The 26776-nt window shown below is 38.5% G+C and overlaps 2 protein-coding genes across 6 annotated transcripts in view; both read right to left on the minus strand.

Annotated features, from left to right (window-relative positions):
- The window catches only part of mybpc3 (myosin binding protein C3), a 33659-nt gene extending 23663 nt beyond the window's left edge, over positions 1-9996 (minus strand). Inside the window, exons 1-9 of one of the 2 annotated variants that reach the window (XM_085153705.1) lie at positions 9824-9996; positions 7109-7378; positions 5117-5212; positions 3993-4070; positions 3550-3698; positions 2962-3079; positions 2802-2850; positions 2014-2052; positions 391-450 (exon numbers count right to left, since the gene is read on the minus strand). In XM_085153705.1, coding sequence (XP_085009831.1) covers positions 391-450; positions 2014-2052; positions 2802-2850; positions 2962-3079; positions 3550-3698; positions 3993-4070; positions 5117-5212; positions 7109-7378; positions 9824-9848 — 884 coding nt within the window. In that variant the 5' untranslated portion in view covers positions 9849-9996. The remainder of the gene's footprint in view (positions 1-390; positions 451-2013; positions 2053-2801; positions 2851-2961; positions 3080-3549; positions 3699-3992; positions 4071-5116; positions 5213-7108; positions 7379-9823) is intronic. The other variant, XM_085153710.1, reaches the window with a different exon arrangement.
- Positions 9997-14233: 4237 nt separating this feature from the next.
- On the minus strand, positions 14234-22846 carry spi1b (Spi-1 proto-oncogene b). Of its 4 annotated transcripts, none has more exons than XM_085153693.1 (5): positions 22447-22846; positions 21827-21917; positions 20362-20516; positions 17564-17714; positions 14234-15412 (listed from the first exon to the last, which is right to left on the minus strand). In XM_085153693.1, the coding sequence occupies exons 1-5, from the start codon at positions 22486-22488 to the stop codon at positions 15099-15101; spliced, it is 753 nt and encodes a 250-aa protein (XP_085009819.1). In that variant the 5' UTR covers positions 22489-22846; the 3' UTR covers positions 14234-15098. The 4 variants fall into 4 exon arrangements, with proteins under 4 accessions (XP_085009819.1, XP_085009809.1, XP_085009799.1 ...); XM_085153683.1 differs by having other exon boundaries at positions 21827-21920; positions 22447-22841; XM_085153673.1 differs by having other exon boundaries at positions 20362-20558; positions 22447-22837.
- Positions 22847-26776: the final 3930 nt, after the last annotated feature.

The following is a 26776-nucleotide window of genomic DNA, read 5'->3' on the forward strand; positions in this document are numbered from 1 at the left end:
AAAAACAATGGGATCTGACAAAGTGACTCAGGATGCTATGTGATGGAAAATCATGTGCATGCGTTTAAAAAATGGTAACACTTTTTTCTATTCTGCGTGACAGACAAATATAAAAGCTCGGAGATAATGAACACATCATGCCACCTTAAATTATCACTGTGCATTGTTAGTTTGTGTTCAGGCTTATTTGGTTGCAGATCCGTGATCATTCCAACTTTTAGTTTGCAAATGCAGAAGTAGCTTACTCTCTGAAGATGCAAGGAGATCCAGAAGGAATGAAAGCGTGAGAGTTTTAGATTATAAAGGGCAACCCTCCAAAAAAACAACAACAAAAGCTGAAAGACTATAAATAATTAGAATTTTTTTGTTTATTAGTTTGTAATTGCTTACCTCTTTTTTAATAGAGTACTGAAGTCCAGCTCTCCTGAGTCATCATTTCCGTCTGTGCTACTGCAGGAATCAGAAAATATCAACAGCCCAGTAGGTTACCTTTTTCTCATTTTTTCAATAAGTAAATGTTATTACTAAACAGATATAGTCTATTTTTTAAAAAAACAAATCCACATTCCCAGACTCGGTAAATCATTTCCTGTTTACTCCAATATGCAAGGGAGAGACATGCTTGCATATCAAAATGTTGGAAGAAAAAAAAAAACTGGATCGGACACACCGAAACTAAAAGAAAACAAATGGAAAGATGTGAAGTGCAGGCAGATGTTTTTGTCTGGAAAGACAGATGTTGCCATGTTTAAGGAAGCAGCTTTCATTTTGGGAAATACACATTTATTTATGCTGGTGTAGTCAGGGGGGTCGGGGTCTGTTTGGTCCAGTTAATGTAGGTGGAAACTTATCCACAAAGCTCCACAAATACAGCATACCGGCTTCATGAGTCCAGCCGGACTCGAAGCAGACTTGGAAAAGTTTAACAGGAATAACTGCTCAACTGTGGTGCCCACAGCTGCCAGTGTGCATCTGAATGTGACTATAATCCCTGCTGAAAATCAAATAGTTTACTACATGGAAGTTTACTAAGAAATTACACAAGATGGTGTTCTTGTTTTTGAGGAATGACTGTATCTGTCTTATACCAGCATCTTTTAACAAAGAGCAAAACAGCAAAGCCAGTCATGCCTAAGGCATCGAGGCAAGCCGTTTACATCTCCTTCCATTCTTGTTACATTAGGATAACTTTACTTCATTTCTGGAAACAAAGTCAAAAAGTTGTATTTCCCAAAACTATAGAACTGTTCTTCAAGCCATGAGCAGCAGCATTCATTCACGCAAGAACAAAGCAAAACACTGAAGGTTAAAGAAAACACAAGTCACCGTACGGTATAGGCTCTGTTTGCCGCTCATGAGTGGGATAACAGATAAGAACAAGGGCACAGTAGATGTGACTGTGTGTTTGTCTCCTGCCTGTGACCCGGCAGCAGGATTAGAAGGTGAGTCTCTGGTTTATGCGGTGGAGTTACAACACACCATAGCAGCACTTCCTCTGTGTGGCAACCCCTTATGGAAGAGCTCGGCTACTGAAAAGCCTGTGTCTTAGCACATCCTGCACTTTCAGTATGATCAAACCACCGTCCAATTTCACTCTGCCATGTAGCTGTTTGTGCAGCTGGCTTTGGTGTTTTGATGAAGACCCAGGAGGAGATCAGAGGGAGCTGACAGATGCAACTAGCGGCATGTCACTTAACAGTTTAATAGCTCAAATCTCCACATATGGAGAGCCAAAGATTAACACAATCGCAGCTATAATTAGCAGTTGCATTTTGGATTTTGAATTTGAGTCCCACACTTAGCTCTCTCTCAAGGTCTTCCTTCTGTTGTCGTTCTCAAAAATCTGCAAAAGGGAGGCCGTATCATTCACAACACTGGGTTTGTTTGGCAGAGAAAAGGCAGGCCGCAGAAGAGAGACGAGTCTCTGATCTGCATCCTGATTTCTCTGTTCTTTAACAAAGTCCTCAGAGTTTGAATACAGGCCTCAGTTGTTGCAACAAACACCTTTACTACCTTGCTCCTGGTCCACTTCTCTTCTTACCGCCTTCACTCCTGACAGGTTAGCATTTCCACAGTTATTTTTCACAGACAGCAATAATCCACTGCAGTTTATTAGCAACTGTACTTGTGCATTGACTTTATAATCTACTGAGTCCTCGCTATCATACACAAAGCTGACGGCAAAGTGATGGCTGCAGTTTTGTTCCCCATTGACTCTGATTTAAAGCATGTGCAAAAATATATCTGCCTATGGGTACTTAAGTGGTTTTCAGTGTTTCTGTTATCTACCGAAAACATGCAGAAGTAATTACTCCAGCTCATCTAATGAAATAATTCAGTCCTTCCTTCACACTTTAAAATAGTCGTCTTTAGACTGTTTAAAAATATTCTGTATTTTTCTACAGAGGGCAAAAACTGGTTTGTTCATATGAAACAAATCCAAAATAAAATGGTTTTCTGATTATAAAACGAGATTACAGAAAACAGATCACAAAAAATGTATCAAAATGTACCATTCACATATGACAATATTTCACTTTTATTAAAATATAGTCAGCCTGGTAATATAAAATTGAAGTAAAAGTGTGATTGATTAATGGATTATAAATAGTTTTATAAAGGGAATGTGAATTTTATAGCTGTGACATTAAAGAAATGGGATGAGGAAGTTAAACTCTCAATGAACAACTCATATAAACAATTTACTTTTTAAAATCTTTTTAAAAATGTCACATCACTTTGTTTATTCTTGGAATGACATATATTATTATTTTATTTTATTTTTTTTAAATAAAACTTACGTGCGTCTGAAAGCTGCTCTTATATCCAGGCCCTCTGGAGCACGAGCCTCTGAAAGAAAGTGTCCAATACCATAAATCACTGTGGTGCATGTATACATATGTATGTATGTATGTATGTATTATAAAAAGAGTGTCACATTAATAAAATAAGGACACTCACCATGAACAGTGAGGTCAAAGTTGCAGCTGTCAAACTTATCCTTGGATGAAACCTCACATCTATAACCTCCAGCAAAGTTAGCCTTGGCAGCAATGATGTGCATCTCAAATGTGTAGACCTACAATCACATGTGTGCAAAGAGATGTGAGATTTAATGTGTTTGGAGATATAATGTGTTTTGCTGTGTGTATGTGGGATGTTTTTAGGAAGGTGTCTGCTGATTTTCCCTGCCTCCTTTCCTTTGAAATCTCTAAGTTTCCTTGAAGTTCTGGGTTTCCGAACAGGTTTGATGTGTCACTGCTGTGTCATTGCCTCAAAGATAGCGTGCCTGTGGTTTGTCGTGCTTTCAGGATAAATGCCTGAGGCAAGATGTTGCCCAACTGAGAGTGAGAAGGGCAGGACTTGCAAAACATGTTGGTTGCTTCAGCGTGAAATGCTACATATTCCAGCCTTAAGGTCATTTTAGTGACAAACAACACGAGCCCTTGCATTTGTGTGTTCCTTGAAAGGAAGCATAGCTTTTAACGTATGTTATTCCAAATTTCTTCTAGTGTTGCTTGTTGTGATGTCTTTTTAGCATTAGCCCACCTTGGTGTTGCGGTCATATGTCTCCTTCAGTTGCAGGTGTTTTCCAGACTTGCTCGCAAGGTCCATCCACTTCCCTTTGAACCATTTGACCGTGGGTTTCTTCAGCAGCGACTCAGCGTTCACTTTAGCCACAAATGTGATGTTTTCACCTGTGTGAAAACAAGGCTTGGATTTGATTGTCATATCTGATGGCATCTTTACCTTTTCTACAAATGATCATCTTACTGAGCGCACATTATACACATTACATTCATTGTGCGATATAGCTTCTTTCTTTTTTTTTTTATTAAAAGGATACAATATTCTACTTTTTAAGTATTTTCATTACAAGTATCTTTGCTTTTGTGTGTCCACCCTTCCAATACATAGCTGGTTAATTCTGTGGGATTAGATTAAAGATTAAATGTATGTAATTTTATATCCTGTATTTTGAAGCCACTCACCTACAGTGACTTCTCCACTCTGAGGTTTCTCTGTGAAGAGTCCAGTCAGGTCCTGTCTGGTGTCTGGAGGATGTGCATCTGAAAACCGATGGGATTAAAATACAATGCTACAGCATGAACTTCAATTATAAAAATGTTTGGGTTTTACATTATGTTGAAAATAGCACATTATTAGCTTAGCTCTGAGAGTTAAGACAAACCTATCATGGTCCCAGGCTGCTGACCCAATCTTTTTTATATTTCGGTCCCTCGTGTTCTGTTTATGATCTTCAGGGTCATTCCTAAATTGTTTATTATTGTTTTGTTTTTCAGCTTTGTGTATGTTATTTTGTGTTCAGGCTTGGGTTTTTAGTTTCAGTTACTGTTGTGGTCACTATATTCCCTCCTTGTTCCTCATGTCAGGTTGTCAAGTCTCTCTGTGTGGCTGTTGTTGTGCCTGTGTTACTTCCTGTTTTATTTTGGTAGTCTCTCATCTCTTGTCTTGTCCAGTTCAGCTGTATCTCCTCTTTGCCCCAGTCATCCCTCTGCATCTGTCTTGTCTTAGTCGCCTTATGTCCTTTGTTGAGTAAACTTGCTCACTGTCTTTGAGGTTCATTCTAATGTTTTCTGGCAACTTTTCACTGGCAAAAGTTTGGATTTGCTGATTGTTTGAGGTTATTTCCTGTGTCCTATATTCGCCTCCTTAATGCACTTGTCACATAGAGGCACATCACATAAACCATTCAACTTTCTGCTGTTGTTGAAACTTTGTTAAATAGAATATGACAATTTTTGATCTGACATTACTCTACTACAGTAAAAATAAATGTGAAATCCTCTTTAAAAGAAGGTCATTAAAAAGTCTGAGGGGTCCTGTATTTTTCCACCCTGCTGCATGGAATTACAGGACCTTGGAGACCTTTTCTTTAAACATAGCATGTGCAAAACTTAAAATAGCATCCAGGCAATGCCTTTTCTTACAAATGGCAGCTGTTTTCAAAGTCTTTGTGGAGTACACATGTACAGTTATGAGATATTTTGGGGCATTTTTGAGCATTCGGGGAATGATTTTCACAGCATATTTTATAAAAATGGACAGCTGGTAAGAGAACAAAGGAATCACTGAGTGATAAAAATGAACTTACCCTCAGCTTGTGCTGGGGCAGGAGTTTCTTCTTGTACTGGGGCTACTGCAGGGTGAGAAGGGGCTTCTTCTGGTTTTCCATCAGCAGGGGCCTCAGCTGGAGATAGCAAGCAACATTTGAGAGGCACAGAGAAACAACAATCATACATTTAGTCCATTCACTGTTCCCCTCTCAACAAAGAATCAGCTCCAAACAGTGACACCCTGGACAGGTCGCTAGTCTGTCGCAGGGCTAACACACTGGGACAGACAACTATTCGCACTCACATTCACTCCTGCATTCACACCTATGGGCAATTTAGATTTTTCAATTAACCTATCTCCACAAAGGTATCTGGCCAACATTCATCACCAAAATATTTTTGTCTTATCATTTTTTAAAGGCCCGCTGACTTTCCATGTGTTATCAGCTGCCTCTCATGCCTTTCCTCAGTGCCAGTCAAGTGGTGGTTACTCATGAGGAAATAATGCACTGGTGTGGGTCAAGGTCGTCATGCAAACAGAGTAAAGGTGGCTATAATATGAGCCCCAGACAGCTGTGGCCAGTCCCTTATAGCACACTGGGCACTTTGGCCGCTGTCTTTCTTTGACATTTGTTTACATCTTACTAAAGCCAAAGGGTCACACTGATAACCTAATAGCACAAATGTTGCTCCGTGACACACTTAGCAATCGTCTCAATGTACATTAGAGTGCTGTGCAGGTGCGATAAAATACAGGACAAAATGAGTGAAGTTAAACGAGTGAGTAGGTGTGTTCACGGCCTCAAATGAAGAGCTGGACTTTTTGGGAAATAAACTTGCTGTTGTAATATCATTTGTATTTAGAGACAACAGTCCCCAGGACACAGGCATGCAACTAACTGAAGGAAGCTGTGTAATTTCTAGTCACGTTACAACGAGTCATCCGACCACTGGCTTGGATGACTTCTCTCTCTCTCTCTCCACCATCTGTTATGTACAATTTAAGTCTTACTGAAACAACATGAAGGCCTGTTTCCAGTTATAGCGACAAAGCCAAATGTCACAGACCCTTACGCCAGCTGACTAGTGTTCAAGTCCCTTCTGGGACAATTATTTTTGATTTAGTGGACCACGTAGGTTCTCATGTAGCTTCAGTAGGATTTTTTGATGTGTTAAAAAATCACAATGTCATGTTTGGGGAAAACACAGTGTGACGACACTCAAGCTTTTAAAGTCCCTTAATACAGAGCTTTCCGTTCAGGGAACCAGGCTTGAATGTCATAGATTTGTTCTAATGAGCCAACAACTGATCACCTTGTGATTCCAGCAGGGACGGGGGCAGCAGGGTTACTGAAATCCAACAGAACATAAAACCAAATGTTTTTAAGTTGATTACTCTAGCACCATAAGAATGCCTCTCCTAAGTTTGTATGCACAACTACAAAACATATTTAACCACATAACAATTGGCCACTTCGGAGGGTCTAAACCTTTATAGATGTCTCTTTTTAAAAAAGGTCTGGACGAAGTTCGACACAGTCAACTTCACAGTGAGCTATAGAGGTGCCCTTTCATGCACAGGTGGTCTGATGTTTTTTTTTAATCTTTGGACCGAGTCAAGGTAGCTGCCCTTAATACAGTATGAGTTATATGCTAAGCCAGCTGTCTGTTGACTATAACCTTGAATCTAGCTGTCAAATACGAGAGTTTCGTCAATCTTCTAACTTAATTCTCGACAGGAAAAGAAATGATGCATTTCCCAAAATGTCAAACTGATCCTTTTAAAGCAAACATCTCTCAAATGCACAGCATACAGAGCTGTTTCAAAGATCTGGTTTTGAGTAGCTGTCAGAGGGTGCTGTCAGAATGTGCAGAAACATCAAGTGCATGCAGTGTGTCAACTATTTACTGCTTCAGTGGTTTTCTGCATCGAGTGCTCCATTTTGCTTTGTGCGCAGTGATGACATTACAGCCCGTAGGTGAGCACACAGAGACCTCAAATGCACAGCAGCAGCATCGCAATCTCCCACCTGGTTGAGACACCACCTTCAATTCAAATTTGACCTTTGAGCCCCCAGCGATCACTGCGTAGACACTGGCGTCTTCTTTGGTAATAACTTTTATAGTGAGCGAGTGCTTGTTCCCGTCAGCTGCAATAATGTATTTGCTGTCACTGGCAATGTCCTTTGAGTTGCACTGCCACTTTACTTTAGCGTCTGGCTTTTCGGTCTCTGCCTCAAAGATCACAGAGGACCCCTCTTCTGCCTCCTGAGTCTTTGGTTTCCTGGCAAATGCTGAAACTGGGGAGGGTGGATTGGAAATTAAAAGCAAACCTTTGATGTGTCAATTTAACTTTCTTTCTTTAAAGCTCATATGCTGCCAGGCCAGCAATGAACACAGATACCATCATCTCACCGAGCATTCGGTGATTAGAATTTGATCATGCTGTAAAAACACTAAATGACAAATATCTGTGAAATTTGACATTATTTAAACTTTTTTTCATCTGGGTAATTTCTCTCTGCTCAAAAAACAAAGATCATGCCCGAAGAAATCCTGAAGAAAGAAAAAGACATATGGGGGCAACAATAAGTATGAATATGTCACCAAAGCTAGAAGAGTCATGAGCTCAGCATGGCTGCCCAGGATGAAAAATGTTGTACAGTTCACAGCACACTGGGTGGGGCTAACTGAAAACCAATAAATTTGCCTTTTGCCACTCCACACAGATCCTGTCAGAGCACAAACATCAAGTTAGAAGACAAAAAATGAATTCTGGAGCACATTCTGGAACGTGAACAAGCATTAACAGTGCTGTACTGTATGTGTACAAGCTAAACACTTTTAATCTGAAAGACTGAAAACATTTCTTCAGCAACTCTTAAGTGCTTGTCGTCTTTACAAGAAGCCTAAAAACAGTGAGCGTGACTGACACGACTGACTGACATGTTTAATGGTTTAACGGTTATGAATCGCACACTTTGTGCTGGCGTAATGCAGGCGGACAGTCTTCAGCGAGTCCTCACCAAACCACACACAAACCAAAAAAAGAAAAAAAAAAGCCCTCCACATGTTAACAGATGGCCCCGCAAGTATGCGTTTAAATATAGGATGCATATGTACTGGACTAATAAATGAGGCTGGCAGGCTTAAGCTGCAACAGGGGTTGCAGGTATCATAGTTGAGGGATTAGCTGAATGCTATTTTTGTGACTTTAAAGGGAGAGGAAGAATAATGTGCCCTTCTTGTCATGTTGTCAATCATCTGTACTCCCCTGAGTTTTATTTTTAGAGAATTTTAGTAATTGTAAAGCTGATTAGTGGTCTTTTAAACCTAATTTCACCTTATTTTTGCATATGTTTAGCAAATTATTTCAGCTGAATCTCACGAGGACCGGGTTAAATGTTGGCATTTACAGTTTAATCTCTGTTTAATTCAATCACATTAACGAGTGATTAGTGTTAGGATTGAGCTGAATGCACCTCCTGCAGCCAAATGTGTTCATTTATATATTATTACAGCTTTTCTTAATGTTGTTGCTGTATTTATTCTTGTCTTTAAATGTTTGACTGAAAACAATCTTACTGACCGCACTGTACTGATAGTAATTGTCAGTAATGTTTTGGGCTCAAGACAATTTGTCCTGAACAAATCCTTGACACTAAAGGTCTTAACACACGCACACAAGCTTGGCCATTTGGGCTGCACTCTTTGTCATCGGATATGTGACATGTCAGGCTTCTCGCTCCTCAAACGGCCATTCATTTCCCACTCAAGAGCGCAAAGAAAACTGTGGAAAGTCATTTGTCAAGTTGGAATCCTGCGGGGCATTTTTGGATCAGTGAATCATTTTGTGAATGCAGTGATGCTGGAAATGTGACAGTGTCGATTTCACATCAGACGATGTTTCCACCTGCGCCGCGGGATGTGTAAGTGAGCTACTGACGTGACCAAAAAGGGCTTCAAGTTCAAAGTGTTTTCTGATGAGAAACAACAACTGCATGCACACGAATGTAGTGGGTTCTGATTCTTCGCTCCTGGCTACATGATGGCTGATAAAGCATTTTAATAAAGGCACTTGTGGCACCTTAATAAGCCATGGAATATATTTAAATTTGAGGGGATAGAAGAAGAATACTGCTACTTTACCTGGTCAACTGCATTACACATCTTTAAGCTGTACAAAGTGAACATATTGAACCACCTTTCATTTAATAATCATGAAAAGGAAGAGCTACATTTTCTTTATGTTTTCCAAATGTCATTTCTCAGTTACACAGGTTACAGTCATTGCATGGGCATAAATAAGCTTTATATTTAAAATGATGTTTTAAGTCTGTTTAAAAAACTTTTCATATAAAAACACTATGAACAAAAAACAAAGGCTGTGTCACCGTCTATAACGAAAATGATATGCAGGTATTAGGCAGGCAGTTTGGTTGTGGTTCATTGCTTAAGAGGGGTGTGGCCCATCTCAGCTTTTTCTCACATGTACTTTTTACACATGTCTTGCCATATTGTTGTTCTTCTGACTAGATATTAAGGTAGAACATGGTAATATCACAATAAAGAGTGTATCTAAAAGTTTACAGTTATTAAGAGAACTCATATGTATGGCAAACTTTTTGATTCATGGATTAGTTTGCTCAAAGCAGGCATGTGGCAGAACAGTAGGAACATTAAATAAGTTGAGAAATAAATTGCTCCATCTTTGTTTGCTAAGGTAGTCGAATATGTCCACTTACTTGGTTTTTTGACTGGCTCTGGCATCCTGATCAATCTCCTCTCTTCAAATTGTGTGACTCTTTGCTCCCAAACAGTCTGCTGTCTGTCTCAACACCCCCTGCCTTTAATAGTGGGCCTCTTTCCAAAAATGCCTCCCCTCCTTCTATGAACCATCCCACCTCTTGTGCCATTTTTGCTAGTCCTAAGCCAGTGTCCGCAGACACCACTCCACTCCTACAGCCCATTCCAGCAGTGACCCAGCCCCCACTTCCCAGCCCACCGCCTGTCACCAGTCACGTCTGACCAAGGGCTATATTTCAACCATCCTTTCCTCCAGCACCTCTGCTGAATGATAGGCCTTGAGAGGGAGGGGAAGAGATGTAACACAGCAGTTTATATTTAGCACTTTGATTCCAAAAAAAGTCTGCTCTCCCCACATCTGTTCTGCCTCCTGTTAGCCTGTATGTCTAAGAGTTAAAACTACAAATAGAGAGACAAACTCTAGTTTGTTTGTTTGTTTTTAATGGACAAGGTCTTTAACTGGTCTGTGTCTTGGACACACATTCATAACAATCTTGTTGTTTTTGGCAGCAACTGAGCCATGAGGTTGTCGAGCAAATACAAAGTTGCTTGATCCCTTTAGGGGCCAACAAGGTGGATCATCTGCCTCAATTTCACTCTATCTCTAGCATCTTCCTCCTTAACATGTTCTCCTTAACTACACCCATGAATCTTCACTGTGTTCTTCCTCTTTTCAGCTCCATCTTCAACATGCCGTGTTGAATATATTCACTATCCCTCCATCAAAGCCTTGTCTCTTTAACTTCATCTCTAAACTGCTCACCCTGAACTGTCCCTCTGATGTACTTATTTCTAATCCTGTCTGTTCCCGTCACTCTCAATGAAAATCTTCAGCTCTGCCTCCTTTTTGTTAATGCCACATACATCATACCATAATTCTACCCCTCGAAACGTTGCTGTTACACCTTTCTCCCTGTCCTGCTTCTACAAACATTCATTCCTCTTTTCTCCACAGCATACCTCCACCTGCCCAGGTTCTCTTCCACCTGTACCCTACTCCCACTACAGATCAAAATCTCAACTGCAAACATCATAGTTCAGTAATGTAACTCCACCCACACCTTGAACCCATCTGTCACTCTTACTACACACCTCACTACTGACTCACTATCCCCATGGTGCCCTGCACCACCCTCACATACTTTTCTGCCACCCCTGACTTCCTCATGCAGTACTACAGTTCCTCTCTTGCCACTCACTTACTCTTTCCTACTGCATGCTTTCTGCAGATTCATTCAGTGATGCTCCGTCTGACCATTTCTATACTTCTTCATCAACACTCTCAAAGTAAACATCACATCTATACTTCTCTTTCTCAGCATTAAGCCATGCTGCTGCTCACTGATCATCATCTCTCTTCTTAAACTAACTCTTTCCTACATCTTTATGATATGGCTCTTCAACTTTATCCCTGTGCAGTTACTACAGTTCTGTACATCATTTAGGATGACCGTGGCTCAGGGGGTTGGGAAGCGTATCTGTAACCGGAAGGTCGCCGGTTCGATCCCTGGGCTCTCTGTCCTGGTCGTTGTGTCCTTGGGCAAGACACTTTACCCTACTGCCTCCTGGTGTTAGCGAGAGGGGCTGATGGCGCGATATGGCAGCCTCGCTTCTGTCAGCCTGCCCCAGGGCAGCTGTGGCTACAACCGTAGCTTGCTTCCACCAGTGTGTGAGTGCGAGAGTGAATGAATAGTGGCATTGTAAAGCGCTTTGGGTGCCTTGAAAAGTGCTATATAATTCCAATCCATTATTATTATTATTATCATCTTGAAAACTGGCATCAGCACACTTCCTCTCTAATCTTCTTCTTCTTTAGTGTTCAGCCTTACATACAATTCACAATTAGCCTTTTCCTTTTCAACTCAGTTTTTGCTGTATCTATACCCTCCCTGTGCTCGTGTCTCAGATTATCTCACTTTTTCTTTGCTAACATCCTCCTTTGAATAGTTTCATGTACCTATTCTTTTCACCTCCATTCTTATATGTTACCCCATGCTCCTCCTCTTCTTGAAGCACATTTTCACCAAGCTTTCCAAGCTCCTTAGACTTTTCACCACAGCCTTTTCCATCCTTTTCACAAAATCCACTACTATCTATCGTTCTGCATTTCTCTCTTCAGTATCATACAAACCTAACACTTCCTAATCCTTTCTGTTATCTTCACTTTCATGAACTTTGGAGTCTGCTCCAATCACCACTCTCTCCCCCCGGGGACACTCTCTACCGCTTCATCCAGCTTCAGAAGTCCTCTTTCTCTTCTTACTGACATCCAGCCTGTGTGGCATGCCTCAAACCCATGATTTTGTGAATCAGCCAGCTCTCTCTTTGACAGCCACAGACCTGAAATTAAATGTTACTCCACACTTCTGCCTTTCGTTCTCTCTTGTTACCTCCTAACAGACCCTCTCTTTTTTGTCTATGCTATACTAAAGCTACCATCGCTTATTCACAAGGGTTGCCACATCGTGTAGCTCTGCATGTTTGATTTGGCAACGTTTTCACACCAGATGCCCTTCCTGATGCACCCCAAAGGGATTTGTGTCTACAAAAGGTTTATACTATGTTACACTAACTATATTGTACTATACTATACTCTAATCTGGTGCTTTTATGCATCTCATGTACACAGTTCTCTTTCTCTTGCATGAGCTCTAAATTACTGTATTTGACTGAAGGACATTTTAACGCCTACTTGTTATTGATATTAATTATAGCTCAGCCATTGTGGGGAGCTGTTGGCTCTTGAGACACCAGGTGCTGTGGTAACTTTATATTTACATATTGCAGATTACAGTAGTAAATGTTGCAGTTTGGCTACTCCCATAAAGCCAAAGACTCGTGGCCATCGTAACTAGAAGGCAACTGTGAGACCAACACACAGATGCTGAGCACTTTAAATGAAAAATAACTCTCAAAGTGTTTTTCTCTGGCCCACGATGAAGCTTCAACAGTACAAGGTCAATACAATATGCCATAAAACACAGTTTCTAAATATCTAATTTCACACATTATACATATTTAAATCTGCTACCCTCAGTAACACATTACATATGTTACTATTTCACATACAGGAGCATCTATCTATGACAAAATTTGCCTTTGACATACTTGATTCTGACATGACAGATAAATTTAGTTCCTATTTTCTCAGTTAAAAAAGGATGTGTGTGGAAACGGAGAAGTCAGTGAGCATTTCTTAGGTCTTCTTTAGACATTTTGCTAAAAAATGTTTTATTCTAGAAAATGAAAAACAAATAGAGAACAAATAAACAAGACTGCATTTCCCACTCAATAATATAACATAAAAGTTGTAGTTGTGTAACTTTCAACATAGTGGGTTCTTTATACCCTCTATGAACAGGGGAACTGGTGGCTGCGGTGTGTCAGTACACACAGGCAGATATAAGTACTTGGTGACAAGTGACTTCACCTCCCCAGCCCCATATTAACCTCATAGTTCCTCATAGTTGAACGATTATCTTTTCAGTTGTAATGAGAGATGTCACTTAATCTGTGTGTCTAACACAATTCAACTTTATATAGACTTTGTGTTTCTTCTTCTTTGTGTTTTATCTCCAGTGTTTGCCCAAATCACATCACAATTATCTTTGCAAGAAGCACAATACAGATAAGGTGACAGACAATTTATTAACTTTGTACATGCGATTTGTAATTGTAACATACAGCGTTTCATATACGGTCTTCTAAACCATGATATGAAACCTAATATTCTGTTTTAAATATATTTTTAAAAAAATCCAGTTTAAATATATACAAACAGTAGTAAAAACATTACAAGAGAACTTGTACATGTTCAACATGACAAAGAAGTTGAATGTCATTGCTGTGGTTGAATGACATGAAGCAGAATTTAGTTTTGAAAATATATCAGATGTTTCCAAACAGAATATAAACGTCTACCATATATGTGTGCGCCCCCACTTAAAACTGCATAGGGGATGTCAACATGCCTACATCCACCCCACCCAAGAGAGGGCTCTGTTTCTTTTCCTTAATGCTTTTAAACAGGCAGCGAACAAGTCAAATCCCTCTCATACCAGGAGTTCGAAGAAAAGAGTCATACAGCTGCTGCTTGTACATTTAATATGAAGCTACAAAACAAAAGCAGACGTAACCTGCTGGAACTCATTGCTCCAGATTCCAAATACCTGAAAAACAATAATCCCAGCTTGCTTTTACATTTCAGAAAAGCAATGTTTATCATTAAGTTCATCTGACTGACTTTGGTACGTTTGAAAAGAAGCAGTCAATCTGGTTACCCATGGATTTAAAGTCTTAATGTAAAAACTATGTATTTTTTTTTCATATTTCTGTTGCGTACACAGGAAAACTATTATACTTTCTATCAAAAAGACACAATAAACCAAAATGACAAAAAAGAAATTCTACAAGAAAAATTAAGAACAAAGATTTATGAATGTGTTTGAAAATGATGTTGTAGAGTTTGCTGATCCTAGATGATTGTTCCCCGTGGCTGGTAGTGGTTTTGTGGTTTCAGAGGTGAAGTTCAACTTTATGGTTGTTTTGTACATGTTGTTTGTCTGTATTTCATTCACAAGAGTTAGGCGTCAGACAAGACTTGCCTGCAGTTTTTGAGAGACTGAGCTAAAGTCATTAAACTGTATTACTTTAAGCTTGAAATAAACTTTAATCGGTAATAAACTGCACACTTTAAAGCTATTTTGACTAAAATGGCCCAAGGGTAGTTGTAATCAGGAATTCTTTCTAGTTCCTGATATCGACTTTGTCTGTTAGGTGTGTGTATCAAAGGTCTCTCTAAACCATGGTATCACATGACTTTCACTTCCAACTCTGGCCACCTCAACAAGGAACACCAGCAATAACAGCTTTTCAAAAGTACTCATTCACAAATCTCTATACACATTTACAAACAGCGTGTTACACATAATCGTGTTCGGCCCTGACTTTATTTTCATTGTGATCATTTGGAGTATTTTGTCTTCCAAATATTTCAGACAGACAAGCCAAACTGAGCTTTCTATGGTGATTCTTCTGTACTTATTAAACGGTCCCCCAGCATGTCTTAGAAGGAAGATTGTGGTCCATAGCTTTATGCTGCATTTACTAGTACCTTCAAAGACCCGGTCACACTGTGCAGCAGTACTCATCAGGAAGACTGATTAAATCTATACTTTTCATTATTCAGTGCTAGTATTTGAGCATTCCTCCTGCCTATATGTATGCTTTTCTGTCTAGATGACTCTTGCCCAGCACCTCATCACTAAACTGGTACGTCAGCTTCTTTTTGATCTTTTTCACCTCTCCGGTTTTGCCATAGTTGCGCAGAGCACGAGCCATCTTCTGGTAGGTCATTTTCTTGCGGTTTCCCTTCTGGATTCCCCAGCGGTGTGCGAGAGCCTCCTTGTGTTTGGAAGAAAACTGGAATGTCCCTTTATCTCTGTCCACCCACCAGATACTGTCCTTCATGTCGCCGTTCCTTAAAAGGTCCAACAGAAACTGGTACAAGCGGATCTTCTTTTTATTACCTTTGGAAACAAGAGAGTTGCATCATTAGAAGTGACATATTATAAATTTTTTGTTTTACTTACAGATTAGAAAATCTTTTATATATATATGTGAATATAAATCATAAAAGATTAAATAAAGAAATGTATAACTTTATACAAATTACACAAAGTCAAAGATCAGTCACTGAGAAAATTAGAACTAAAATTGTTTCAGCAGAGCAGTAGTTGATTTTACAATATCTGTTTTATGTGCGTCAACGTTACACAGCGTACAGGACACTGCAATGACTTTGCACTAAAACGCTTTTAAGTTCTTAGAAGCAATGGAAAATGTTTTTCCTGCAGATATAACCGTCCATGATTCATCATATTTTTTACACAATCATTCTGTTGTAATGAAATATACCTAGCTTGACGCACAGTTAACTGTATCTGAAGTAGGTTAACCAATGCTTAGATCTCACATTAATGATGCAGGAGGTCGTTCGTTAATTTATAACACTTTACACATGGCTGCCTGTAGCCATACAACAAAACTGAGGACAACTGACTCCTGTACACATCAAAAGCAAGATAAAGACACTGTTTATGCTATATGTTAAATGGGAACACAACACATATCTTTTTCTAATATTGTCATGCTGTAGTTTTTTTGAGACATTTAAAAATCTTATATAAGATATAAGATTATTGTGACTAATTTGTTAACAAAATAATTAAATAAAAATCTAATTTATAGTTTAAAAGAGTTCTATTTACAGCCACCTGATCGGGAGTGTAGGTGACAATTACACATGCAACCAAACTATTTACTCCTTGGACAAAATGTCTCTATAGTCAGAGAAATATGGCGTTTTGTTTTTTTTCTCCTTTCACTTCCACTCATACATAATCCAAAACTAAAGGAACTCTGTAAAGCCGATGGGGGGGGGGGGGGGAGAGCATTTTACATGGTACCAGTTTAGTATGACGCATATGCACTTCCACTGAAATCCTCACCTCAGTGCTTGGTTTAAAAGAAAAAAAATCCCCAAAACAAAACACTGCATAAAGCATAAGCCACTTTACTACAGGTACTACTGACACTGGGCACCAGACACTACTCAGGTTCTGTCACATCCTAAATAATATAAAAGAGGAAGTGCACACTACTTATGGTTAAGCCAGAGAACAATGGTCAACTGTGAAAGGAGTTGGACATGATCCAGAACGTCCACTGACACTGAGACTCTGACTCTGGTGTGTGAGTCAATCCTGCTGTGTTGGAAAAAATGCCTATTCAACAAACATGCTGCTGTCTACCACTTTTATACAGAACTTGGTCACAGCAGAAAAAAATGCCCCAAAGACTGACAGATCTCTGTAGATACCTCATTAGAAGGCCAGCGAGGTAGCAAGCTTTCCCACTCTACAGACTGCATGTTTTCCAAAATCCAGTGTAGAGAGACAGCAACTTTTGCTATTAACCAAACTGAACTGAACTGACCTGTTTTCAGAGTACCCCACCTCTTGCCTAGTGACAGCTGTGACAGGCTTGGTGGACGGGTGAATGAGTTGAACTGAATTCCATTCTTGGAGACCAAATTCATGATAATTCATAACAGAAAAAAAACCTCCCTGTCTTTTTGTGGCCAATTTCCGGAGAAGATGCAAGACCAGCAGTTGTTGTGCAACGTGTAGCTGATCCTAAAAGCGCAATTTAAGTTGTCAGCAGAACACAAAGCTGACATGTCTTATTGACAAATGTCCACTACCCAAGTGCACAGAAAGGAAAACTCATCTGTAAGTCAGACAGAGACTCTTGAAGCACCTCTGATTCATGCATGACCTAAAACGCAACAAATGAACATGCCCCTTGTCTTGGTCAACACATTCTTCATAGAATAAAGCAAAGTAGATATAACAGAAAAGGATTTTTAAAAATAACCGAACCGGCTTTGGACCACGTCCACATGGTGTTTATACAGATCAGATATTATAGAAAGTTCCTTTAGTTTCCAGGACTCAAGAACCTAAAGAAAGAGTATTGACGTAGAACTCCTAGATATACAACGACCTGAGAATCTTAAGAGTGAGACTATGAATGTGAACATGGGCAGAACAGTTGGTGCTTCCTAAAGTATCCATGCTAACTGGCACAGACTGAGTACAGAAAATCTAGTTCCTTACCCAGCTCTCCTGTTGGGATATAAGAAACTCGATCTCTCAAGCACTCCTCATCAGACACCTCCAGTGGCGGACTTCGTGCCCCATGGTCCTCTTCATCAGAGCTGCGCTGGGATATATGCGGTGGATACAAGGTCCGAGGGAAGAACGTTACCTGTAGCATACAAATCAAAGTTAGTTTTAAATAAAATGTTTGCAATGGTTTAACTTGTAGACTATCTATTAAATTCTTTTCATCTCCAGGTTTCCCCTTAGTTGAAGTGAAACAATAATAATAATGAAATAATGATGTATCATTTTATAGAAAAGAGCTTCTTCTTGTGAATGATATTAAACAATGATTAGCACCAAAGATGGCTAAAGAACGCAAAATTGCACTTAGCATTTATTGGTAAAAAAAAAAAAGTATACAGTACAGTACTTTCTACAAGCTGATGCAATAAAGAGCAGTTTGTAAAGCAGTTCAACTAAACTCCGCTGTAACTAAATGTGACATTTAGATACTGCCATGTTCAGAGTGGCCCAATCCAACTACCAAGGGCTACAGAACTTAATGATGTAATCCATCTTTTAATTTGTATTTGTAGCTGTACTTCATTTCCTAAGAGGTCTGCCGTTTTAATTGAGAAAAGAAATTTTCCTTGCAATGTAACATTTTTTCAAGTATGGTATTTAGCCCTTATCTTGTTTTTTCAGACACAGTTTCACATGTTTTATTTATTTAAGTATGTATGCATCTATTTATCTATTTCATGTATGTATGTGTGCATGGGTTTAGTTATAATGTCATTTTTAAGCCATCATGTTTGACAGCTAAAGACTTTTGGAAAGTTTTAAACTACGATACTAATATAAAGTGCAGACAGAGATGATGGTGCCACTCTAAAATGCACTCTGTGACCACTTTATCAGAAACGCCCGTGAAATCTAAAGCCATCCGACAGCTCTACCATAAGTATGAAAACTGAGGTCCTGAGTGGGTAGTGCTGCAAGACCACAACATATTACACTTTTAACAGTATAGCATTTCACTGCAACAGTAGAATCGTCCTCTTCACAATGCCGATGTATAAGCTTGGCAAAAGTATAATTCATTGCACAGCTATTCGCTATGGTCGTTGGGTGCTGTTGTACTGTACTTTATATCAAACACGTACAGTGAAGTGTGGGTTTCCACTAAGATGTTCTCACTGCAAGTGAAAGCGTAAAACAAAGTTTCTCTCTGCATGAGCTGTGATGTGTGGATGCTCCTGTGCGTGTGACAGGCAATAGCTGTCAATGTATTCATAGCATCTTTTGAGGCAACGGTCGGTACGGATACCTACATGTGAATTTCCATGTGTGAACAGTGGTTTTCACATTGTACTTTCCAGTTACATTTAAATTTCTGTATCAACACCTTATCTCACTCTGTCTCTTTTTTTTCCAAGCACACAAGCATTTTCATCTTGTAAAAAATGGCAGATGTTTTTTTAAAAGGGAAATTTCACTCGCTAACAAGTGAAAACCGTCATGTGACCTATAGGCACACATGCTCTGTGAGGGTTTTTTTGTGTGATTGCTAACAGCAAAAGCACAAGTTGCTCTTTATGAGGTGAGTATTTTGGTGAAGTTTAAGGTTAATCAAAATATGTTTTACAACATGAAAAATCCCTTATGCTTTTATGCTACACGTCAGCTGTATCTGCGTGTTTCAGGACTTTACGTCTTCACACTACTGAGTGAAATGTTTATTGTTATGACATCTCTGGACTTAACATCACCTAAAATAGGGAACATGAACTTTGCATGTAGCCAAAAATGTCACTATACATGGTACATACATGGTAAGATTTGGGGAAAGTCTGTGATCTTCATCAAAGCAAGTCCTTTTTATTGTGATGCACATGATCTCACATGTGCTGAAGATTGTATGTAGAATCTTTGTGGGGTTTTTCTCCTTTGAAACATGTGAATATACAAGAAAACAGGCACACACGCACACGCTTGCATAACACAAGTTCATACTGAGGTAGGCAACAAAAGTATGGGGTTTGAAACTGACGACGCTGAAGCGGTTAGACGTACTGTTTTCCAAAACCAGAGATCTCTGTTCTAGTTCACTGGTTCATAACTGGAGGTTTGAAGCATGCAGATGTGACTTTGAGTTTAGCTGAGTCTACAGAGCCTATTCAAAGTAATTTTTCCTTTAACACTGGGAAGAAAGAAGAAAAAAGCACTAAAATAAAAGTGTTTCTTGTAACTCAAAAGATTCACTTCCTGATTTTTGTAACAGGACCTTAAAGGGCCTCAAGCTCCCGAAATCTTCTCTGTGATTTCAATAACAACCTCGAAATATGTAGATTCTGAAGATGTCTGCATAGAACTAAAAATATATGGTGCACTGTAGCAAAATCAGCTTATGTGTCAATCAGCTGACAGATATCAGTTTCTAGTGAATGCTTTTTCCACTCCACCACAGAGAGCAGAGTATAGTTATGCTTCATACTTGCACAGTTGAATAGTGTAAATGTCAGTGGCTTTAAATAGATAAAAAAAAATAACATCATAGTTTAATGTGTTATCATACTCACTGGTGGGTAAATGTTTGATTTCAAATAACTCATTTAGAGGAGTTGATGATGATGCACTGAAAGCCTTAGTTTAAAGTATGCACACTGCAGACCAACAGTTTAAAGCTTGCTGGCAGCTTTTTAACAGTTTCATTTGTACTTAATTATTCCCTTTAGTTGTCAGCATCACTGTCGTTTTAGCCTCTGACTACTAATGACTGCTTGTGTTTTGTGGGTTTGAGGACTTACTGGTTGCTGTAACACATGGGAATGAGCCGCAAGATTTGGATCAAGCAGGTTTTCAGCTTCGTATCGTAGAGTGTCATGTCGTAAGAGCCCAGATGGGTGGAGAGCCTGCACATTCTGGAGCTCTGTGAAGTTGCTCTCTTGGAGGTTTTCAAACTCTGCAGGGTGCACATGAGGGTGAGCATGGTAGTCCCAGTGTTCTAAATAGAGATGGTGAAAAACAGCATAATGGCCACAACCTTTTCTCTTCTTTTTGTACAGTAATAACTATTTTGCTACCACAGAATTTGTAACATGTGAAATTACAAAAAATGGAAAGAAATTAAACCCAATCAGACTGATTTTTAGACAAATCTAAACTCGGAAAAATGTCTGTACAAATGCACAAATGACAGTGGAGACATAATAAAAGCCACAATGTATTTCTGTGAAAATCCATATTTGGAGATATTTAAAGAAATTAAACAAACAACAAGTGGACTTGGCAAAAACTGGCTTTCTGAAAGTGCCTGAGTTTGCATCAACAGTGTGAAATGACGAGAATAAAAGAGAATTCAGCATGAAGCTCTTTCCTGTTTGTTGCCACACTAGCACTATTACCACAGCCACTGACTGTCTTTAATTTGCAATTTTCTTTTTTACAAATTTTCCCTAGTTGTTTTATTTTTAAAACTTATTTAGTTAGAAAAAAAAACAAAAGATAGATAAGCTAGCTTGAAAAGTACAAGTTTTTTTAAGTGTTAACACTGCAAATATGCAAATATTTTAAATGCAAAGTGCAGTCTTATCACTAATAAACAAAAATAGTTAAAAAAAACATGTCCCACGTCAACTCTAGCACTACAACAGTAATTAATATCTATTACCTTGATTGGTATATATTAATTTAAACATTTCTGGGTGTAGATAAAGATTTGACATCTTTCGACGCCAGGTTAGAGCACATCAAAATGACAAGTGATGCCTTCACAGCCAGCCCAGTTTCAACTTGTTTTAGTGCAACATTCAAAACAGTTGATTACAAGAGAAAGTAAAGCACCTTTCTTATATTAACAAAACCCCATGGGGCGAAAGTTGTTCTATGTCTGTAGTTATAGTGGCAAAAAAGAAATGGCATCTGTTTCCTGTGTTCCAGTGTGCTCCAGCTGCACACACTGCAGTCTTTTTATGTACAACAAACCAGAAAAGTCTGCGTTACCACATTAAGCCATGGCCAAAATGTTTTTTGAAGGATGACTAAATTATGTTTAATATCAATCTTTTTATATATTTAAAAATACAGTTTAGTTAATGACATCAGTATTTTTAAATACAATCTCCATGCTTTGTTTTTTATTTTAAAATTATTTACATTTAAATATCACTGAGTGGATTTTCACAATCCAAACATTTTTTCATTATTAATTTACATTTAATTTCTTTAAACAGTAAAAGGATTAGAAAAAATCAACGTTGAAGTAAAACTCACCTGCCTGGCTTTCTGGATCTAGGACATATGGATATGAATATTCTGGAATTTGATGTCTGTAGATCTCAGGGTCGTAAATTTCATCTGTGTGCTGCTGGAACAACAAAAGCAACAACAACAAAATGTATATATCATGAATGAAAAGCTTTAAGTCAATGGTGTATGTGGACTATGCAGAAAATATATTCCTTATCTGCATTTTATCCAATGGATTTGTAAATTATTTGTAACATTTTAAACACCCGTTTAAGTCGCCTGTAAATGTATACACATTTAAATTAGCTTCAAGTGTTATGAAATCGTCATGTTACAATAATGACGATTTCTTTTCTCTTCTTTGTCCTACAGTTCTGAAACTCTCAGAACTTTTGAGTTTCAATTTCATGTACCTGATCGTATAATACACTCTTAGAGTTTGTAAGCCCTGTATTCAAATTGTAGTAGAAACCACATTAACTCATCTAATTTTTTTTTAAAAATGTATGTCATCCATTCTTAAGAGCGTTTCTCTGTTTAGTCCTGCGGTAAAAAAGAACTAGTCTGTCAGCTCTGTTTAAGTTTCAAAAGCTAGAAAGTCTCCTCAGAGTTTAGATATTTGTAATAAAAGAAATTATACTTACAGGCTGAATGAGATAGCTCTCCATTCTGTATGGATGGAACATGGATACCTCTTATCCAGGACCGACTCTCAGATGCTTTGCTGGTAAAATGCTCTCTCAACCTTTCAAAACTTTTGCGGCACCATTGCACAATGTTTCAAAATTTCCTCTCAGTCAACGAAAACCAAAAAATGTCTCCCTCTCTTATTGTATAGCACAAGCTTATAACACTAACTGCTCAAACAGGCCTTTCAACTGCATCAGATAAAATTAAATAAACAAGGCCCACTGTTTAACTGTAAAATGAAAAAGGAACTTTTGACTTCTGTAAATTTAGTGTGGGTGGGAGCAATAGAGTGTGTCTGCAAAAGGTTCCTGGCCATTTGATGATTTGTCAGGGGAGACCATGAAACTTCACATTTATCAGGGTCTATATGCTGTCCCATGCCTTAGTAGCCAATCATCATCGAGGGCTTTCCTCACTGTCAGTTTCTCCCCCCATCAAGTGTGTGAGGTGATAAATGTGGGCAACAGTGTTTGCAAGAGTTTAACGTGTTGTTGTTTGTGCTCTTTGTCAATGTCTGCGCTTTTACAATGTGTCATATTTAAGCAGATGGACTAGTATATATAAACATTTACCTTTCTGCACATTATAATGCATTTTTAAATCATGCAGATTTAAAATAAACATTGATATTTTTTCACAATTCCTACATCATGTTTTGTTTTTAAGCTTTAAAATCAACCCTTGAAATGATGTCAACTATCCCTTGCAGTTTACAAATAGACAACAACATGTTATAAAGCATGTATTACATGGCTATATGGTGCTTATAAATGCTCAGCTGCTTTGTCTCAAGGGCTCAAGTAAAAATTCCATGCTATTTTACCATCCTTGCTATGTTTAGTATGTAAATGGCAACCATGTGCCTGGATCCTGACTGCGGACCTGAAACCGAGAGACTGAAGGAGTGCTTTGTAGCAAAATGACTACTACATTTGTTTTGGTCATGTAAACAGTGGCTTGCTGAGGAAAATGTGGCCCCCACACACAACACACACACATGCAATGCACAGCTGTGAGATAAGATGAAGGTACAGTGTCTGTGCTGTAACCTCATCGAGGTAAATGGAGATTGTGATTATCACACAGAGAAGATACGGTTGGAATAATTCCTGAGGGGGAAGTGAGTACCTCTGTTGCCAAACAGTAATGACAGTCTATGAAACTGAGAAAACACCTGTTTGTTTTTAATTCAGTAATGCATTGTTATGCCATATATTAAACTAATGTTTTTGGCCAACATGTTCAATGTTTAGGAAGACATCGGGCTGCCATCAAATTTAGATGTTAGATTATCGACCAAATATATATATGTATATATATATATATATACATTAAAAAAAACACCTGATTATTAATGTGTAGCTCGCTTTCACCCTAACAGAACAGCTTTGACCTCTTCTCTTGGCGTGCAGTGAGATGACGGTGGATCCTTTCGGTCGTGAGCATTGAGATGTGGGTCCTCAGTGAATCAGGTTTGTTCCAGCACATCCCACAGATTCCCATCTAGATATCAATCTGGAGTATTCTCTGAAGTTGTAGAGCATTTTTTTTGCAGTATGGCAGGCTTATCGCCGCTGCCTCCCAGGTCTGTCATGGCAATGGTCTGCCTTTTCTTTACCTTTAGGTGGATGGTACATGTCAGAGTCTCATCCTCATGATTCCAAGGGCCCAAAAATATTGAGATGTAACAGGATGATTTTATTCACCTCACCTGTCAGTGGTTTTAATGTTGTGGCTGAGTGTTGTAGCTGCATTGGTTGCCAGTTTCGAAACATATCATGTCAACTGTAACATCTGAAAATAAATGCGTATTTCCCAGATGTTGAAATAACTGATAAATAATACAGTAACAGTGTAGCATAAATCTGAGTGCATATTGTTAGACCTGCCTGCTTAAGAGGAAGAATGCAGTATTGTGATAAGGCATTGTGCTGAAAATAAAGTCCGGCATATGATCAAAACACCGAGTTTATCTTCATCTTCGAACACGGGTCACACAGATTCAGAGATTTCAGCTATACATCGATCAGTCGGTCAAACTTTATTTTAAAATAACACACATGCGACACACATGCACATAGACATCATAGCAAATGCACACTATTAGTCATACGGAGCACAGATATGCATTTATCTCTTTATGGAAGCTGGCATGTTACAGTCCGTCACAGAAATAGTGCCACCTCAGGGTCTTTTGTACATTTAAATGCTTTTAATCCTTGTGACTTGCTTTCCCCTTAAGCTGATGAGGGATCATAATTGTCTCACTTTAGGGAGCTGTTAAAAACACACAGACGGAGGCCTACCCCCAAACCAGCCCCCCTCTGAATCACAGCTGCCTGAGCTGAACCAACCATATGTACAGTAGCATTTTCCAGGAGTATTAATACACAGAGTGAGCTGCAGCAAGACCGGAACTATTTCTATCACAACTATTTTCAGTGACGCCAAAAGATAATGTTTGGTTCTTTTTCCCCCCCTCACTAAGCAACATAATGACCATTTTTGGCATAACATTCAACGTCCATTTAAGCTAACTCAAATATGATCATTTAAATATAAGATAAGAGTTAAGATTACTCCATTATGTGTTCCATATCATAAAAAATATAATAAAATGAATACAACATTTCATAACAGAAGTTATCTGTCAACATTTTTCAGAGGTGAGAGAAATACTTTAATGTGTTACTTTTGTAAAAGTTGTATTGGTACACAGAACAAATACCAAAGAACTGTTGTATTTGTAGATTCACCGTCAATGTGTATTTAAAAATCCCATCATATTATTTTACGATAATTATTAATGCAAAATTGTTCTTCATTTTAATGCTGTAACTGGCAAAGAAGCAAGTTTATTTGTAGTAGTTTGTACTACAGGCATAATCAGTGACTTGAGCTTTAATAAAAGTTTACAGTATTTTCCTCTGAACTGCTACAGAGAAGTACAATATTGCAAAAGATTGAAATACTCAAATACTGTGAGTAATTGTACTACATTATGGGTTTTTTTGTTTTGTTTTGTTTTGTTTTAGCAACACCATCTTGAATCAGAGAGCCATGTTAAATGTTTTGGTGACCAATTAAAATAAACCTAACAATCCTCACAGGTAAAGTGACCTGATATTCCCAATTATGTGACAAGCAGGTTCCAGCATAGGAACCTTAAAAGGAATTAAAATTTGTCATGCTTGTCTCTGATTTTATCAGCACTCTAATATATGTAATGCAGTAAATAAAATGCAGTACTGTGCCGAGTGAGTGTGAACATGTTGACTAAAAAAACAAGTCAAACTATCTCTGTTGAACTTGCTTAAGTGTAACATAAAACTGCATTTTCAGTCTGTGGTTTCATTTCTGTCGTAACAATTGCATCAACACTGTGTCCAAAGTAGGTAAAGACAGAAAAACCAGATTAACATTTAATGTTTTTATACATGAGCATACAATCAAAGTTTTTAAAACTGCACTCGACGTCAGTGTTTTAATCGTCTCTTCTTTTTGGTTTTATAGTGTTAGTTTGTTTTCCTTGTGGCCTGAGTGATGAAGTACATTACATGCACAACAGCAGTATTATACTATTAAATGAGGAACTGGGAACTCTTGTTTCAGATTCAGTTCCTTGAAGGCTGACTTTAAATTAATCCTTTTACGTGTCATACGGTCCGGATGGTCCAGGTCTCGATAAGAGCCGGTCACCTCTCAGCTGCATTTTTATTTTTATTTGCGTGCTATTTTCTGGTCGGTTCAGCAGGTTTAATGCAGGCCAGCTCCAGATGAGGCCCTTCTATGCAGTTTATAAAAAGACAGGCATCAGGCATATAAAGGTATTATTAAAAGAGTGGCAATGCCGGCGTAAATAACAAAACAAAGCTGACCGTTGACACGTAATTCACATTGTGCAACATAACAGAAACTGCAGTAACAGAAACATCTGCAGTAAACAGATGGCTGAAAACAAACTAGTTTCCACACAGCTTTGAAACTTATTGCAAGTACAGTCACAAACTCAGTAGTCATATTGCTTTAAGAAAGAAATACTGACAACTTATTCAGTGTTCAGTAAAACCTTTATTTTTATTTTTATTCCAACATCATGCAGATAGGTTGCAACATCAAAAACACAACATAAAAACCATTACCACAACACATCACATGCAACACAGTGTTTCTCTGAAAGCCTTCCATTTGTCATGTGTGTATGATTTTACAGTGACTTTGACTAACCTCTTGCTGAAATACAGTCAGAGGTCACTTTATTAGGTACATCTGTGAACTGTAATA

Source organism: Neolamprologus multifasciatus, chromosome 1 (genome assembly GCF_963576455.1).
Source record: "Neolamprologus multifasciatus chromosome 1, fNeoMul1.2, whole genome shotgun sequence".
In the NCBI taxonomy this organism is placed as follows: Eukaryota; Metazoa; Chordata; class Actinopteri; order Cichliformes; family Cichlidae; genus Neolamprologus; species Neolamprologus multifasciatus.